Raw genomic sequence first — 19409 nt, forward strand, 5'->3', positions numbered from 1 at the left:
CCCAGCTTACTATCCTTTCAAAAAGATGTAATGGAGAAATAAATATTGTATATATTTATGGTGTACAATGTGATGTTTTGATATATGTACACATTGTGGAATGATTAAACCAAGGTAATTAGCATATCCATCACCTCACGTACCAGTTTTTGTAATGGGAATGTTTAAAATCTACTCTCTTAGCAATTTTCAACTAAACAATGCATTGCTATTAACTAGTCATCAGTATACACAGTAGATCTCCAGAACTTCTTCCAATGGCATATCATTTTTTGTAAATTTATTTTCTATTCTGATTCCCTACTGATCTCTCTTACTTTAACAGGTAAAATCCTCTTGGATTTTCTAGGATTCTACGATCGGCAAATAAGGATGTTTTCTTCTTCCTATAGTTATACCCTGGTGTCTGATTATTTTCTCTTATACTTCTTAGAAAACCCTGTGCAATGTTAAAGAATGCTGGCTACAGGCAGTCAGGTCTCATTTCCAGATAAAAATGGAACAGACAGTTCCCAGTTAAATTTGACATTGGCTGTTGGTTTAGGATGGGTAGTCTCTGTCATGATAAGGAAGCAGCCTTCTGTTTTGTTTACCAGCACTCATATTAGGAATGGGAGTTATATTTTACTATTGTCCAGTTGTTGTGGTGATGTATGATTTGCTTTTAATTTTCTCCTTTGCCCTTTTGATATGATTTATGCTCAGTTAATTGATTGCCTAATATTGAGATATCTTCAGATAAATTCATATTGACCATGGCATGGTTAAATTCTATTTAGAAGAAAATCTATTTGCTGGGGTTTATATAGAATTTTGTAGTTATTTTACTAAGACCAGCTTTTTCTCAATATGCCTTGTCAGGTTAGTGAAAGAGGGTTTCATTGACTTCACAGAGGGAATGATTTCCTCTGTCTTTTTTTTTTTTTTTTTTTTTAAACAGAGTCACACTCTGTTGCCCAGGCTGGAGTTCTGTGGCACCATCTTGGCTCACTACAACCTCCGCCTCCCGGGCTTAAGCGATTCTTGTGCCTCAGCCTTCTGAGTAGTTGGGATTACAGGCACTGCCACCATGCCTGGCTAATTTTTGTAGAGATGAGGTTTCACCATGTTGGCCAGGCTGGTCTCAAACTCCTGACCTCAGGTGATCCGCCCGGCCACCACTTTTTACTGTGTTATAACAGACTTCAGGATAAGATCTTCACTTGTTCCTTGCTGAAGAGACAGAACGTCCTTAAGGGAGGGTGGCATTAGGCCCTGACAGGCTGCAGCCATATCATATCATATGTATTATATCACATATCAAATTATATATCATAACATAAATTATATCATATATCACATCTCATATCATATCATATCACATATCATATTTTACAGCCTTTTATTATCTTCTTAAGCAGGAAACATGGCTCTTCCATCTACCTTTGGTGGTCACGGTAAGTCTTTTAAGTGACCTGCTGTTATTCTTTCCTAGTCTTTGCTGTAACACAATACCAATCCAATTTGTAGTAAACTCACCCACTCTCATCCTAGAATATTCATTTCTCCCTTTCATCTTCCTTCTTTGGCCCATGTTATCTGTCTGCCTCCTTCATTTCGTTTCTCCCAGGAAGGACTGATGTAAATGGGATTTTCAGAAACTCCCTCCCGCATGCCCCTCTGGTCTCTGCGTCTAGAATACAGGGGGCAGAGGACTCACTCTCTTTAGGGTCCTTCCTCTCCCCGGCAGGTCTTCTGGTACAGCGTACACTGTGGTGTTGCCTCTGTCAGCCTGTCTTCATTTCTGTGACCAGATCCCAACAGGACATGTACTAAAACAGTGAGGTAGAAACTAGCCCATTTCAAACTTTGCACCGTGATTTTTCTACATATCACCCCACTGGGGCTTTTGTGATCAGTTTTATGATAAAGAGTGGATCTAGGTTGAATCTTGGTTTTGCTACAGTGTTTCATTCAGTCATTCCATAAACGTTTATTGAGCATGTACTATGTGTCAGGCGGTGTTCTAGGCATTTGTAGGAAAGTGGGAGAGAGCAGTTGGCATTGTGTTTATTTCAGTGGCAGTCCGCCCTGAAGCTTTACAGATTTATAGCAACTAATTTTTTTTTTTTTTTAATTCAAAGAAGCAATGGGAAACCTATGTCTCCTGCTCTCCCCCATGAGATGTGTATCGTGTATCATTTTTTCTGAATGAGCAGCTGGGGACATAGCCCGGGCAAGTGAGGAGTATGCACCAGGAATGTCACCCTGGTCATTACTCATGGGTATAAGGTGCTCCCAGGAAAGAATGGGGGCATGACGCTTCCTGCCTCTCCCAGCCTCTCCCAGCGTGTGAGGAGGGTTAATATAACAGGATGTTGAAAGTCCTTTGCAAACAGAAGCACTGTATTGTGAAGGGCCCCATTATCGTGTTCTCACACTGTCAGCTCATTCCTATCCCAAGGATCTGGAACAGTTTTTATGCATATTTCATTTTTTCTAAAAAACGTACCTTTCATATACCTTTTACTTTTATTCCTGCATCTTAGAAAGATAACTCCAGAATGGCTGAAGAGGATAGGTCCACCAAGGTGGCATGTTCAGAAATAACCATTCCCAGAGTTCCCCTGAGAGGCTGATTTTCAACGGAGAAGTTCTCCCCAAAGAGCAGCAGAATTGAGATCTATCTCCCAAGGAAGATTTGAAGTCCTCTTGGCATAATGGCCATTATTGCCCTGGATAAAAAGGAAACATTTTAGAGACGCCCAGAGTACTTAGAGCCTAACAGTCCTCTATCAATTGCTTAAAGAGTAAACAGAGACCTTTTATAAGAAATAGACCTAGCGTTTTGGCAGTTTGCAAACAGGATGAGGAAATCTTTTTTTCCTTCCTGAAGCTTCGGATCTGAGAAGCTAAAGACTCCACATCTGAATTTACAAAGTTATCTTTTGTTTACTATAATATTGTCCCATCTAGATGAGGGTGTTAGCTGCTTGCCTAGGGAAATTTTGAGTATTTGGAGCCATTGATACTGTTTCTAGAAAAAGGGCTCAAGGGTTCCTTTGTTGGTGAACAGTAAAAGCAGAAAATCATCAAACAGGCACTCTGGCTTACTCCTGTCATCCCAGCACTTTGGAAGGCCGAGATGGGCAGATTACCTGAGGTCAGGAGACCAACCTGGGCAACATGGTAAAACCCCATCTCTACTAAACATACAAAAATTTGCCTGGTATGGTGGCACATGCCTATAATCCCAGCTACTCAGGAGGGGCTGAGGCAGGAGAATCGCTTAAACCTGGGAGGCAGAGGTTGCAGTGAGCTGAGATTCTGCCACTGCACTCCAGCATGGGCAACAGAGTGAGACTCTGTCTCAGAAAGAAAGAAAATCACCAAACAGCAAGCTCCTCGGTGGTTCTCATGTTGGAGATATAATTTCACCATCCTCAAAAATGACCCAACAGGCAACAGCTTGGATGGATCTTAGGGGAATATGCTGATTGAAAGAGCTAATCTGTAAAGGCAATCTACCATATTATTTCATTTATATAACAGTCTTGAGATAACAAAATTATAGAGATAGAGAACATATTCATGGTTGCCAGGGGTTAGGGGTTGGGGTGGTTGCCATAAAAGGGTGTCACTACGGAGCCTTGTGGTGATGGAACTCTTCTGGCTCTTGATTATGTTAACTGGTGGTGGTTACATGAAGCCACACATGGTTACACTAAGCTACACACACACACACACACACACACACACACACGTGTTATTAAACTGATGGAATCCAAATAAGCTCTGTGGATTGCATTTAGTCAACTTCCTTGTTTTGATATTGTGATGTAGTCATGCCAGATGTGACCACTGGGGGAGGCTGGGTGAAGGGTACACAGGGCCTCCTGAACATTTTTTTGTAACTTCCTGTGAAATCTATAATTATTGCAGAATAAAGGATTTTTTAAATTTCCTTTCTGAACTCCTAAGTCTTAAGTGTTGAGATTCTAATTCTGGAAAATAGTACAGACCATGAGAGAGGAAGGAAGGGAGGAAGGAATTTATTTCCAATTGAAGGTTTTATTTATTTATTTATTTTTATTTATTTTTTGAGACAGGGTCTCACTCTGTTGCCCAGGCTGAGTGCAGTGGCATGATCACAGCTCACTGCAACCTTGACCTCTCAGGCTCAGGTGATCCTCCCGCCTCAGCCTCCTGAGGAGCTGGGACATAGGCGTGCGCCATCACATCTGGCTAATTTTTTATTTTTTGTAGAGACAGGGGCCTAAGCTATTCTCAAACTCCCAGGCTTAAGCGATCCTTCTGCCTCATTCTCTCAAAGTGCTGGGATTATAGGTATGAGCCACCACACCTGGCCTGAAGAAGGTTTTAACAACCACACGTACACACGCACCTAACCAGATCCAAGCATTCATCTCACTGGTGTCTGAGGCAAGCATTTCTCCTGTGTGTGGCAGAGCACATCGAGTGTGCCTGTAGGAGCTCTTGGAGCCCTCGCTGGTCTACCCTCAAGGCACTGCTCCCAGAGAGTGAACTCACTTCTGTACATGCCCAACTTCTGAAGAAAAGTACCTACAACCAACTGCAGAAAATCTGTCCAACTTCCAGTGTGCCTCTCTGGGCTTCTTAAAGCAAAACAAAACCTAATTTTTAAATCGAAAAGCATGTCTATATGTGTTTTGTAAAACATTCAACATTTCAAGAGAGTGTGTCCTAGGCTGTCACTCAGTTGCTTCCCAGAGAACCTCTGTCACCAATGTTAATCTGACTGAAGAATGTGATGGATGGATGTGGTATGTGTACCTTTATACAGATGTTAACATCCGGTACAAACATTTTTGCTCTTACTATGCTTTAGAGTAGTTCTGTATCAACGCTATCACATTCTTTTCTGACAGATATAGGGTGTCCCAACCAGTGAATGTTGCGATGGGCATTTGGGTGATGGTCCTTCTTTTGCTGCGTGTGTCTGTGCGTGTGTGTCTGTGTGTGTGTGTCTGTGTGTGTGTGTCTGTGTCTGTGTGCGTGTGTGTCTGTGTGTGTGTGTGTGCGCGCGTGTGTGTGTGTGTGTGTCTTTGTCTTTGTGTACCTCTTTGAGCTTAGTCTCTTTTCCAAAATACAAGTTGTTTAAATTATGGTAGTAAGATCTCCTTTGCATTGCTGTTTCTCTGGCCATTTTTCAGTTCTAGGGTGACTTTTCCTTCTTGATATTTGCCTCTGGTGTCTAACCTGTGATCTGCAAGGATTCCATCAGCACCCTCATTTTGAGAGCACAGCCAGGAGAACCTTTATCTCCCTTAGGGTTTCTGAAGGAACTCTCCCTCTTGAGGTCTCAGTCTACAGATCTGTTTTGCTTCATAAGACAATTTGGGATGACTTTCCTTGTAGCTTTTTATAAAAAGTGGCTGTGAAATGTAGCTATTATGTTTTGCTCTCTATATGCTGTGCTCATTAACTTCAACAAAATTCAAAATATAAAAATTGTGTAGAAGTATGTGTGATAATTACAAGGGAGAACAAGATACCCATTGATGCTCTAATAGTTTTTATACATGAATGTGTGTGCTGTGTAGATGTCGCTATTTCAAAATAATGTCAATGAAATTATTTCTCTGGGTAAAGGATAAAGCAAAGTGGCCTCACTTCCTGTTCACTTCCTTGGAATTGCCAAGGCTGGACAAGGCACAGTAGTGGGGTCAGGCGCCGCAGAGTCCCCAAGTCTTCCCTCCTGGTGTGTCTTTGAGTGCAGGGGTGAGGAGATGAGGTGGAGGCAGGCCTGAAGATGGCCACCAGGAGAGGACTGCCATCCACAGAAGCCATGATCACTCTGGGGTGCTGTGGCAACATAGCGACCTCGCCACCTCTCAGTAGGAGAGAGGCTTGTTTTGCTTATTCCGAGGGAAAATCTGCAACAGCAGCTCTCCCAAAGGAGGGGAAGGAAGGGGGTGGGCTGTGGGCTCCAGCCGGCCTTGTCAGGTGGCCTTGTGTGCCAGGGCCTTGCCACTTTCCAGCCTGTGTTTAGACTTTCTCCATGTGTATCCCGAAGGCCAGCTCTCCACCTGACCTGTCCCCTTGGCATTGCCATGTAAAGGAATCATTGTATTTTCCATACAAGTGTTAGGTATTTTAACTTCCCTAAAATGAGCAGGGAGGCAAAAACACTACATAAAAGCCAGGGTCCTGAGTTTCTGTTCCTCGCTGCTGAACAGGATGGCCCTACTCCCATCTATATGGAAATGCTGGCAGGGGCCCAGTCCGCTATAAATAAGCATCCTGACTGCTCCAGGAAGGCTGGGCTTCCTCGTTTTTTTAAAAGTGGAATTTGTAGCGGCTTCTGCCCAGAACATTTGTGTCCAAGGTCCTTTCATCTCCCAGGCATCCTGTACAACTGCCATACGGAGGTTTTGGAAATCTTCCCGCTACAGCTGGATCACAAGACAAGCCCCACAGGGCCAGCCCACTAGAATAAAGAAGTGATGATCCCTCTTCTGTGACCTCCGTCTCGTATTCAGATGTGAGTTTTAATAGGATTCCATCTGAGGAACAAGCAGGAATCTCCTTTCTCCTTCTGCCAAAAGACACATCTGTTAGACACAAAATAGATTCATTAGTAAGCTCAAAAGCCCCGGGCCACAGGAGCCAGCTGGGCAGCAGGAATCTGTATTTGGTACCACATGATCCTCAGCTCCTGAGGAGCCTTCACTTCCCTCAGGCTGACTAGCAACACAGGGTTACAGCAAGAGTGCCAGCTGGTGAAAATGGAAAGCTGCAACAAATAAAGCTATGGCACTGGCACAAGAACCAGGACAGGTCCACAGAGCAGAATGGACTGACGGGCAGTCAGTGGAACCCTCTGCTCCAGTCCACGACAAGATAAGGAACTTGTGCTAGTTCCTAAGTCAGCTGTGTCACTGAAGACACGGTTGAGTTAGGCTACCATATTTTTTCCCTCTCAATGAAAGCGACGATGTGTTGATTTACATTCTGGCCCATGTTCTTTACCTCATGGCAAACAGACACTTTGAGTAGCTCAGAAGTGAATGGTTTTTGTAACACTTCCTGGTATAATATATCTTGAAAGAAAACTCACAAACCAACAGGGAAGGGATTCAACAAATTGGGTTTAGAAAGTTGACCATGTTATTTTTTTTTAGTAATGTTTCTTCATGGTAAACACAAAATAAATTACCTATAGGTTTGAAAGTTAAATGGAGAAGAAAATGAAATCATGAAAAGAAACTAAAAGAAAAATCTTTTTTTTTTTTTTTTTTTTTGAGATGGACTTTTGCTCTGTCACCTAGACTGGAGGGCAATGGCGCAATCTCAGCTCACTGCAACCTCCCCGTCCTGGGTTCAAGCGATTCTCCTGCCTCAGCCTCCTGAGTAGCTGGGACTACAGGTACCTGCCACCACGCCTGGCTAATTTTTGTATATTTAGTAGAGATGAGGTTTCACCATGTTGACCAGGCTGGTCTTCAACTCCTGAGCTCAGGTAATCCACCCGCCTCGGCCTCCCAAAGTGCTGGAATTACAGGCGTGAGCCACTGTGCCCGGCCAAAGAAAAATCTTAAACTGATCTCACTGAATAAAAAAGTAGTATTTTAAAATATTTTTTCAAATTAAAAAAGTAATAAAATATCCTTTGTAGAAAATCTATGACATAGGTTTGAAAAGAGAAAGAGAAGGCCAGGCGCAGTATCTTATGCCTGTAATCCCAGCACTTTGGGAGGCTTAGGCGGGTGGATCACCTGAGGTCAGGAGTTTGGGACCAGCCTGGCCAACATGGTGAAACCCCGTCTCTACTAAAAATGCAAAAATTAGCCAGGTGTGGTGGCTCACGCCTGTAGTCCCAGCTACTCGGGAGGTTGAGGCACGAGAATCACTTGAACCCGGGAGGCAGAGTTCGCAGTGAGCCAAGATCTCACCACTGCTCTCCAGCCCAGATGACAGACTGAGACTCTGTCTCAGAAAAAGAAAGAAAGAGAAATCACCCATACTTCTTTGATGTATTTACTACCAATGTTATTACTATTTTCTTCCAACCGATGTTACTGCTATTTCCTTCCAACCAATCTGTTGCTATAAAATTTTTATTAAGCTAGGGTCATATTATGTATATAATTGTATATCATTCTTTGCCATGAAATATTATTTTAAAACATGGGGAAAAAGAACACACAAAATTGTATTTACAGCATGATCTTGTGCTGGTGGTGTTTTGTAGAGTTGGTTTATATATACAAATAGTTATTAAATACATTAAATTACTGTCTTTTAAAATAAGTTAAAAATGCTATCTGGGGCTGGGCATGCTGACTCACACCTGTAATCTCAGCACTTTGGGAGGCCAAGGCAGGTGGGTCACCTGAGGTCAGGAGTTCCAGACCAGTCTGGCCAACATTATGAAACCCCATCTCTACTAAAAATACAAAAAAGTTAGCCAGGCTTGATGGTGGGTGCTTGTAATGCCAGCTACTCAGAAGACTGAGGCAGGAGAATCGCCTGAACCAGGGAGGTGGAGGTTGTAGTGAGCCGAGGTCACACGACTGTACTCCAGCCTTGGGCAACAAGAGCGAAACTCCATCTCAAAAACATAAAATAAAATGCATCTGGGTGAACATGACTTTTATCTTTACATTTTGGGCCTTTCAAAATTTTCTGCAAGGAGCGTGTACACTACATTTGTCATCAAGGAAGATAAAACAAAAGTTGTCATTCACAACCCAGTGTTACTGGGGCTGATGTTAGTGGAATTGACTCCCTCTATTATAGACTCAGCTTCAGCCCATACCCTGAGCCATGGGCCTATCCCTCTAATGCATTGCCCTAATCTCAAAGCTTATAACACAGGAGAGCTGTAGAAGGGCCAGTTCCACCTCCACCGCCAGTGGAAAAGCTATTCCCAGGTGAGGACTGCAGCTGCCAGGGCACTGCTCCAGAATGGGCATGCTGGCCATATTCACTTGCCCACTCCTTCCCAGGGATCTATTGTTCTGTGGCGTGTATTCCCTGTACCTTTAGGGGCAACTCTTGTACTCATGAAATCATCAGAGGCTTGCATCTATCTATCTATCTATCTAAGAGACAGGGTCTTGCTCTGTTGCCCCCATTGGACTACAGTGGGGGCGCTCACTGCAGCCTCAAACTCCTGGGCTCAAGTAGTCCTCTTGCCTCATCCTCCCAAGTACCTGGATTATAGGCATGAGCCACCATGCTAACTTTTTTTTAAGAGATGGGCTCTTGCTATGTTCCCCAGGCTGGTCTCAAACTCCTGGCCTCAAGTAATTCTCCCATTTTAGCCTCCCAAAGTGCTGAGATTACAACAGAGGCTTTTAAGTCAAAGCTCTCCTGCTAGGATGCACCCTAGTTAAAGTCCTGGAGCACGGGCCACCGCAGCTGCACTTGGACAGCTGGCCCTCTGCTACCCTGTGAGTGCACCCTCTGCCTGGGGGCTGCAGCATGAAACGCTCTAGGAAACATTTCGTTCCTCACTGTTTCCTCATGTTTGGCCCACTCTGAGCAAAGGAAAGCTCTTTCCATTCCAGTAATCAGAGGGCTCCATCCCCAAGAGGAAGTTTGCAGGAAGGTTAGGATTCCTCTGCACATAGTAAGGAGTGTCCTGCCATTCACTGCATCCTGGCTCCAGTAATTGTGAGTAAAAGGACAGGTTGGGAGGCCTTCTTAGACCATAGAATGCATGGGCAAGATAGATACCGAATGCAGCTCAATACTTTGGAATCAGCTATCAGGGTAGCACAAAGGCATTCCTTCACCAGCAGAACGTCAGAGAGATGACTCGTTCAAATCAGCAGCCTTGTTTTTCCAAACGCACACTTTAGAACAGCATATCATCCATCTTTACAGCTGTAGGTGCCACTTGCAAAAAAACAACCTGGGATTATAAACTGGGCCAAAGTGGTGAGCACCTGGCAGGCTGTGAAAAGCCGTGGTGTGGCTTCCCATCGGCTCCTCAGACAGCTCCAAGCCAGGCTGTGTTGGGGCAGAAGCTTTTGTCCTGCTCTCATAATCCTCCCTGTGCTCAGAGTGACCCCACCCTTCTGTGACTTGGCATTGCAGGCCTGGCACTGGTGCCGAGGAAGCTCTGTGCCCGCTACACCTGGGACACCAGTGTGCTGTGTCAGGCGTGGCCTGCCGTGGACCCAGAGTTCCTGCAGCAGCCTGAGGTTGTGCAGATGGCAGTTCTGGTAAGTATCTCCCCTCAACCCCAGAGCTGGGCAGTCCCTGCCCTGCTGGCGGCCCCTAAACACTGTGGTGGTCTTGAGAGGTATATTAGCAGGCCTTTCTAGCTCACTCAGCTCAGCCCTCAGCCAGACCTTGCAACCAGGAGCAGGGCACAGAGGCCTGTCTTTCCTTTGCCGGTATCCTCAGTTTTGTAGGTCTCCACACACCAGATGCATATGAGCATGAAACTCCTGGAAAGGGGGAGTAATAAACCTGGCCTGCTCCAACTGAGGACTGTGCTTCAGTCTCTCAGTTTCACTCAGGTGCTCTTGGGGGCTTTTGAGGGCTGGAGAAGGGTGACAGTGGGGTGGGTGGCTATGCAGTAATACCTCATTCCATAAAGCATATTTCAGAAAGGCTCCACAAATACGTTGTTGTAAATTTGGTGTTTTTAAATACATAAGAGGAGTTTATTGTTTAAACCTGTTATAAGAGCAAGTGACCCCCTTATAGTTTATCTTGCATGTAATTTTTCTACATTTGTTTAATTTGTTAAATGAGACACATTTATGGTGAATGTCTCTTAGATATGCTGATGTGTCTGAAGAAAAAAAGAGGGCAGGGAGTGGACTTTGAACCACACATGGGGCCAGGTAATCCACATGCAAAATTAGAACATCACCGTTATCACCCTATAAAGTGAGCATTGCCATTCTCATTTTTTCAAACGAGGACTCAGGCTTAGTGAAGTTGGTCCACCTTGCCCAGGTTTATTCATTTATTCACAAATGCTTATCAAGTCTGACTCTACATCAGGCATAGTGCTCTGGAGATACAAAATCAAGACAGGACAAACAGGGTCCCTATCCTCATGGAGCTTAAAGCGTAGTAGGAGAGATAGGAAGAATAAAAAGGAAAGAGGAGGCCGGGTGCAGTGGCTCAAGCCTGTAGTCCCAGCACTTTGGGAGGCCGAGGTGGGCGGATCACCTGAGGTCAGGAGTTGGAGACCAGCCTGGCCAACATGGTGAAACTCCGTGTCTACTAAAAATACAAAAATTAGCTGGGCATGGTGGCAGACGCCTGTAATCCCAGCTACTTGGGGGGCTGAGGCAGGAGAATCACTTGAACCCAGGAGGCGGAGGTTGCAGTGAGCTAGGATCACGCCACTGCACTCTAGTCTGGGCGACAGAGCAAGACTCCATCTCAAAAAATAAATAAAATTAATAAAATTAAAAGGGAAGAGGAAAATAAATAAAATGATTGCAAATTGTGAAAAGTGACATAGCCCCACAGAGGTTGGGCCAGCCGGGCTCTGGCCCCTCTGCACCTGGGCAGACCCCAGACCCAGCAGGAAGGTTGAGGTTTGGAAAGACGATACTTTGCCCAGGAGACCAGGCTCCTTCACAGCCCCTCTGTCGCCGCACCACCTCCCCGGTACTGCCACCCACCCCAACGGGAGAGATGGTGAGGCTGCCCTGGCAGGCTTCTTCCAAAATTCTTCAAAACCAAAAATATCCTTGTGGCATAGAAGAAATTTCTTCTCTTTTCTTTCTTTCTTTATTATTATTATTTTTTAATAGAGACAAGGTCTCACTCTGTTGCCTGGGCTGGTCTTGAGCCTTTTTGTTTTAGGCAGAGTCTCACTCATTCTGTCGCCCAGGCTGGAGTGCACAATCTCAGCTTACTGCAACCTCAGCCTCCCAAGTAGCTGGGATTACATGCATGTGCCACCACGCCCAGCTACTTACTATATTTTTAGTAGAGACAGAGTTTCACCACGTTGGCCAGGCTAGTCTCAAACTCCTGACTTCAAATGATCCCCCCGCCTCAGCCTCCCAAAGTGCTGGGATCACAGGCAGGAGCCACTGCACCCAGTCCCAGCCCAGAAATTTCTTTAACTTGAGTAATGTTTATGAGAAATAAATATCTCATGCATCCCTGAGAACTTGTCCACGCCCAGTTGAGAAAAGCTAACTTGAGAAAAATGGAGGGTTTCATTCTATGAAAATATCTTTCTATTTTAAATTACCACTGCAGAAAAGAAATAGAGTTTCGATCATTGGTAAAATAATTTCAGATAACCTTTGAAATACAAACCTAAAATTAGAAGCATGTGTAAGACTCCCCGCAAGTGCACCCAGCTTGAGAACCCAGGCTGCACTGGCACCGTGCCAGCAGCAAGGGCTTCTGTGAAGATCTGGGTTCCCACTCCATGTGACCTCATTTGTGCCCTGGCCAGAAACAAGCTGCGAGCACAGTTCAGTGTCATTCAGTTCAACTGTGCCCATGTTGTTTGTGCCTATGACATGCTGGGCTCTGCCCACACCAGGGACATAGAGACAAGAGCTACCGCCTTATCACCTTGGAACGAAGGTCTGGGGGCACATGAGCTGTCACACAGTTTATGTAAGGACTTGGAAGTCGGGCTGTCCTGGGTATAAGTCACAGTTTTACAAAATATTTAACATCTCTAAGCCTCAGTTTCCTGAGTTATAAAATGGAGGCAGGCACAGTGCCTGCCTTATCCGGCTTTTGAGAGAATTAGGTGGGATAATGCCAGGAAGTGCTTAGCCTGCTTCTGGATGCCCTAATGACAAAAGCCTCTTAGCACAGAGTGAGCGCCCACCCAGGGCCAGGTTCTGCCCTGGAGCTTCCCAGGTGCGAGCTCGTTTACTGAGCACAGCCGCCCGGTGAGGCAGGCTGGTTGTTATCCCCATTTCACAGACAGGCAGATGTGTGACTAACCCTGTCTTATGGGCAAGAAAATGGTGGCAGGATGGGGCTGAATAACTCACTGAAGGTCACACAGCTAGTCCAGATCTGTTCTGGGAATGGTGACTGCTGCTAGCATCAGCGTCGCCGCTTCTGGCAGTTGGAGAATTAGAAAATGCATCATAAGGAAAAGGGGAGGGGGCTTTGGCTTTGAAAGAGGAGCAGCCTCTCCCCAGTGGAGAGAAGGGTGCCACAATACCAGGAGCAAACATGGGCAGGCCCACAGAGACCCCGGCTGAGCCAGGGAGGGGATGGAGGGGACGGCATGGGGCAGCGCTAGAGACAAGGCTAAAGGTGGGGAGTGCCCCTGCCCCGGAGGCCAGATTCCACCCCTCCGAGGACAGGGGACTGCCAGGGGATGTGAGCAGGAGAGAGAGCAGCTGTGTCAGGTCATCCCGTCTCTACCACTGCCTGGGTGGAGCCTAGGTGGACAAGTGGCTTCACTTCATGTGCCTCAGCTTCCCTATCTGCAAAATGGGATGTGATATTCATACATCGACTCACAGGTTCATGGAAGAGAATTCCATAGTTCAGTGCTTGGCACAGAGTGAGAGCTCAGCACATGGAAGATCGTACTGTTATTAGCCGATGCGAGGCTACCCTCATGATGGGGACAGGTGATGGATTAGAGTGGGAGGAGCACATGTGGCCCAGGCCCTGTCCGCAGCTGTCAGAAAAGTCCAGGAGAGTCATGCTTCGGCCCTCTCCAAAGATGGAGGCGCAAGAGCCCCACAGCATGGCAGCCTCTGTTTGAAGTGATGTCAGTGCCCTTGTTCCCCTTTGGGCCCTTGAAGCCCAGGCTCAGTGTTGAGTCTCAACCTGACTTCTCTGCCCATCTCCTTGGCACTTTATGCCGGAGACAGGGGGAACATGATCGACATCCACTCGCCCTGATGGGACGGCCTTGGTAAGGCAACTCAGGGAAGGCCCAGGGAGCCAGAACCATGTGAGGGTGCCTGAGGCAGCATGGGAAAGACTCAGAGCACCGTGGCCACATCCAGAGATCACATGCCCTGCCCCCAAAGCCCCAGCTGTGGACAGGAATGACTCAGCTCCTTGGAAAGGCTGTCACCAGTGATGACTTAGGAACAGCCCACCAGGCTCCAGGCAAGCACAGGAAGCTCGCTGGGTTTGGAAACGGGTAATTGTGCTGATGCCGTGCGTCAAAGAGGACATCCCACAGCTGGCTCCTTCTGTCATGGCCAGCACTCTTCACAAAGGCAGGGGGAATGTGGCTGAGTGACCTGGTCCCTTTATGCAGGTTCTTTCACCCCCTTCACTCCAGAATCTGGAGAATTCTGTCCTTAAGGGGGGGAAAAAAAAACAAAAAACTAAGCTCAAGATCCCATAGCTTATAAGACCAGGCCTGAGAGTCAAACCTGAGTCAGCCCACATAAGAGCACATGCTCCCCGTCGCCAGCACCCCCTCTGCAGGTGGTGGCCCAGAGATGTTACCCTGGACTGCTCTTCCACAGGAGGAGAGACATGATTCACTAACAAGTGCATGTCCTGAAAATTCACTGTTGGGGACCCCGGGACTTCACAAGGGGCATGGCTCTTGGGTGACAGGTGGGAGGTCTCTTCGAGGATCTCAGTCCAACTGAGCATGTAGCCTTGAAAGAAGGCAGCTTCTAATGACTCAGAAACACCAAGGCAGAGGCCCACAGTCCTTCACACCACACACCTAGTTCCCCAGCTTCAGAACGCTTTAAAACGCTGCAGCATGGAGCCTCATGCTTTCCAAACAATATTTCAGAACATGTCAGGACTCAGTGTTTTATTTGTCCTCTCCCTAGTGACCTAGGCTAATGCAGACGATGAAAATGCCACCAAATACTGCAAAAATCTGAAAAAGTGAAGTGGGTGATTAGGGCACATTAGATCATGTGCTTTGGTTGAAACTTGAGAAATTATTCCTAGTAACTTTTCCTAAGACCGTGACTATATTTTCCAAGTGAAAAACTAGAGTTAGTAAAAGAAATGTGCGTGTAGGTTTCGGAGCAATGGGATTGAAGATTTGGAAGCATGACTGTTTAGAAACTGAGCCACGTGGTCACCTTCCCTCATTGAATCAATATTCCGTGTATACCCACCTGTGTCTGGAACTGTACTGACCCATGTTAAGCAAGAAAGAGTGGTTATTGTGACAAGATGTGTATCCAATTTCTTTCTTTTTTTTTTTTTTGAGAGACAATCTCATTCTGTCGCCAGGCTAGAGTGCAGTGGCACAATCTTGGCTCACTGCAACCTCCACCACCCAGGTTCAAGTGATTCTCCTGCCTCAGCTGCCAGAGTAGCTGGGACTACAGGCGTGCGCCACCACGCCCAGCTAATTTTTGTATTTTTAGTAGAGACGGGGTTTCACTATGTTGGTCAGGATGGTCTCGACCTCTTGACCTCATGATCCACCCGCCTTAGCCTCCCAAAGTGCTGGGATTACAGGCGTGAGCCACCGTGTCTGGCCTATGTGGAACCAATTTCTAAGCCGTCGCTCTCTAGTGCCCCCTTCTGGAGCCAGTCATCAGAAAGACAAGTTGACCGGGTCCCCCGTGAAACTGTCAACTGTTTGGTCCACTTGAGACCGAGGTGAAATCTGAGGGGACAGCTCGCTCTAACCTGGATCCAAACTTAGACTCGAGCCCCAATGACAGAATAATCCCTTTCTGCCTGGAAATGGCCCAAGCCATCTCATGCTGAGGATTTTTGACATAATCTCTACCACAGCTGTGTATGGGAGCAGTGCTCAGAAAATGCAAGGCGGTCCTCACTCCACGTATAGGCACTCACATGCAGTCTGAGTGTCTCTGTCTTTCCGCAGGTCTAGGCATTAATCCTATCCAGCTGGTTGCATTTTACCCTTTTGGGAAGGAGGGTGCTGACTTCCTCCTTTCTCCACCTCTGTTCCCTTTTCCTGAACACATGCAGCCACGCCCTTTGCAGGCAGGAGGTCCTGGTATTGTGCTGCCTCCACTTGAGGATGTTCCTCATTGTTTGTCTTGGCCTTTCTCCTTCTCAGATCAACAATAAAGCTTGTGGCAAAATTCCTGTGCCCCATCAAGTTGCCCAGGACCAGGACAAAGTCCACGAATATGTTCTCCAAAGCGAGCTGGGTGTCAGGCTTTTGCAAGGGCGAAGCATCAAGAAGTCCTTCCTCTCCCCTAGAACTGCCCTCATCAACTTCCTGGTGCAAGATTGACAGCCGGGAGGCTGCAGCCACCACAAGGGCCTCTGAGGAATCTCCTTCCAGCCCTGGGATGAAGGGGTGATGTCTGCTGGCCGAGGGGAAGGAAAAAGACCAATGTCTTAACTGTTTACTCGGTTCTGTGGCCTACTTCAGTCAATAGCGTGACTCTGGAGCGTGGCCGGGTGCTGGGGCAAGGGTGAGCTGGGCAAAGGAGAAACATGAGCGACTGAGGAGGACATCGGACAGCCTGCCCTCTCCCCCACCCACACTACGGGTGGAGGAGGCCGTCCGATCCCACGGGAAGCCATCAGAGACACTGCTGGATGGGAGCAGGAAGGAGCACGGTGCCCCAGAGCAGCCAGGGAGCCTCCGGATCTGGGAAGTGGCTCTGCCTTAGGCGCTCCTCGGGAACAGGCGGCCAGCCTGAGGAACTGCAGAGCTCAGGTGCAGTGTGGCAGCCACTTGGAACTGCTAACTGAGCCTCCAGATGGTGGTCAATGGTCTCTTTGCCTTCAGGCTGGATGAGGAAGCCTTTTAGGTCACGTCCAAATAACCAATATGTGGAAATGGACACAGGGATCTTCTGAAGTTGCTTTGAATCAAAAGGCAGGCAATGCTGGTTCCTCTGCCTGTGTCCCCACCGGTCCCCAGCTCTGTCATGCAGGCCTGTCCTCCTGAGTCCCAGCTGGATGTGCCCCTCAGGCCTGCTGCAGTTCTGACACACAGGCTCCCGGGCAAAGCACCACTTCCGTGAATGACGAGCAGCACCACGGCCACTCCCTTGGGTGTACAATTTGCTGTGTAGTGAAGTGGAACCAGGCTCCAGGCTGCCTGTCCCCAACCTCAGAGCCCACTGCAGCCGAGTAGGGATGTAGCAGGCCCCAGAGGGCCCATGTGGGGCCCCAGATGGCAATGCCACCATTGTCGATGTGACCCCAGAGCCAATCATTAGGAAGAGCAAGCTCACCACAGCAGAGTGGAACTAAGGCCCCCGGGTGTTGCCTCCGGTGTCCAAGCCACAGCAGTCTGGCTGGTTGGGAAGATGGTCAGGGATGGACTCGTCGTGGGCACATTAGGCTAATCCTGGTTTTATGTGAAGTCAGCAATTAAGTGTTCCCACTAGAACTGGCCTAAGCCACTGATTAATATTTAATGAGGGAAGGTGGGGGAGAATCTAGCCATTTTGTAATGCCAGAAATCTATATTTGTTATCTGATGCCGTTTTTCTGAAGTAGCCTCAGATGTGGTCCCCCTACAGTTCAGCAGTTAACGGATGACTTTTTTAGTGTAATAAAATGTTTGTCATCTATGACTGCAGGATGTGTGATCTTGGAATAGCCACCATATTCCAACTTCAGAGTTAACGATGAACAGATTGAGGTACTCCATCATCATCAGAGCATTGGCTGTGTGTCTGACTCCGCATGGAATGCTGTGAAGTGGGACGCATGTGGTTCTTCTTGCTCCATAACTTACAGTCCAGGATAGACAACACGGATATAAGCACACTAGCAACAGCAACTAAGTCACTGATTCTCAGACATAATGTTCTCTGGTCCTCAGCCCAGATACTCCCATTTAATTGGTCCAGGGTATAGCTTGAGCATCAGGAATCTTTAAAACTCCACAGGTGATACTAATGGGCAGCACAATTTGAGAACCACTGGATACATTGATGCACTTGAACCATGATGATTTCTATCTAGTTCTTCCTCTCACTGATCTTCAGCCTAGCAGGGATGAGTTTGGTCCAGGACCAAGAGTAGGACCGAAAGGGAAGACAGGGGCCAGAAGTCTAGAGCAGTATTTTAGATGTTCCTGGAGCTGAGTTGAATGCACTCAGTCTTGCACATGGCAGCGAATATGGATTAAATATATGCCCATGAAGATACCTGGTAAGAGGAGGGAGGAGTGAGTGTTTTTACTTGATTATCTTGTTCTTTCCTAGGGTAAGCTGAGTGGTCTTGAACAAGATGAGGGAAGGAAGCCCTTTTTTTGTACATGATCTGACCAGAGCAATGGGCCAGTAAAGCCTCAAGGCTGCTAGACTGACCAGCTGCTAGACTGACCAGCATGGCTCTGGAGAAATTGCTCCAAGAGGATAAAGCTTTTGCAAACAAGAGCTCATCTGTACTTCCTAAGAGACAGTATGGTTAGGGGAACAACTGGACAGAAAACACGAACCCCTAGAAGTGGGGAGGTGGGGAATAATCTCAGCCATTTACTGACTGTCTTGATGAGGTCAGAAACTGAACTCAGCAGGTTCACTTGGATTATTATCTTACTTAATTCCCACAAAAACTCTAGAGGGAAGGAGTTATTCTCTCATAAATGAAGAAAACCAGGCTCTGAGGTTCAGTAATTGGCTCAGTTTTCACAGCAAATAAGTAGGAGAGTCGGGATCCAAGCCCACATCTTCTGGCCTCCACCTCACCACGTCTACTGGTCCCCTCCCCTATCCTGTGTTGCCCATGTTGTTTGATGGACAACAGGCAGGTGAGATGGCTCCCCAAACCACTGGCATTTTGAGCAGAGTATGGCTGGGGCTTCCCTCCTGGAAGGCCTGTAAGCCTGGGAGATCCCAGCAGTGGTGTCCTCTCTACAGGGGCAGTGGTGAGTGAGAGACCAACAGCATGCAGTTAGTTCCAGACAGCTGGAGGAAAGTCCAGCAAGCGGAAGATGTAGACTCATGGGCAAATATCAGGGTGAAAAATATTTCTATTGGGGCAATAAGAGAACAGAGTTTGTGCGCGGGGAAAACGGTGCCCCATGGCATATGCTACCACAGTAGGAGCCAGCTGTCTGCCAAAGAAAATTGATCTCTCAGACCCTAAAACAATGAGTGAGCTGGGAACAGCACAGGCTGTTTCATCCCAGCCTAAATACACACCTCCAGGGGATTGGCTAAGAAAAGCAGGGTACATCCAGTCAATGGAAGAAGGCAAGGCAGCCAGTAACAGATGGTTTTTAAAAAACGTGTAGCCTGGAAATTTTCTCATAAATAAAGGAAGATACATACACAATGCAGTCCTGTCCAATTTTTTTTTCAATGCTTACAAAGAAAATTGAGAGCAGGAAATTTGCTTGCATACCATTGGCTGAGACGCCAAGTTATTTTTTCCTTCTGTCTACTTTCTTGCATTTTCTCATTTTTATTGGCCATGAAGTATTTCAATAATACTTCATGGGGTAAAACACCAAAATGTACAATTTTGTGAAGCTCTAAATGAATCAGCTAAGAACCTGTTTCCCTTGATTTTTCTTTTCTTCTCCCAGGCAG

General features: G+C 46.7%; 1 protein-coding gene across 3 annotated transcripts in view; it reads left to right on the top strand.

Moving 5' to 3' along the window:
* The window catches only part of LARS2 (leucyl-tRNA synthetase 2, mitochondrial), a 163303-nt gene extending 144151 nt beyond the window's left edge, over nt 1–19152 (top strand). For all 3 annotated transcript variants that reach the window (XM_012470768.2, XM_012470769.2, XM_012470770.3), the window contains 2 exons: nt 10069–10196; nt 15962–19152. In XM_012470768.2, the coding sequence (XP_012326191.2) occupies nt 10069–10196; nt 15962–16141 (308 nt within the window). In that variant the 3' untranslated portion in view covers nt 16142–19152. The remainder of the gene's footprint in view (nt 1–10068; nt 10197–15961) is intronic.
* The last annotated feature ends 257 nt before the right edge of the window (nt 19153–19409 follow it).

This window comes from Aotus nancymaae, unplaced genomic scaffold (assembly GCF_030222135.1).
Source record: "Aotus nancymaae isolate 86718 unplaced genomic scaffold, 86718_ANA_hifiasm-v0.15.2.pri h1tg000067l, whole genome shotgun sequence".
NCBI lineage: Eukaryota > Metazoa > Chordata > Mammalia > Primates > Aotidae > Aotus > Aotus nancymaae.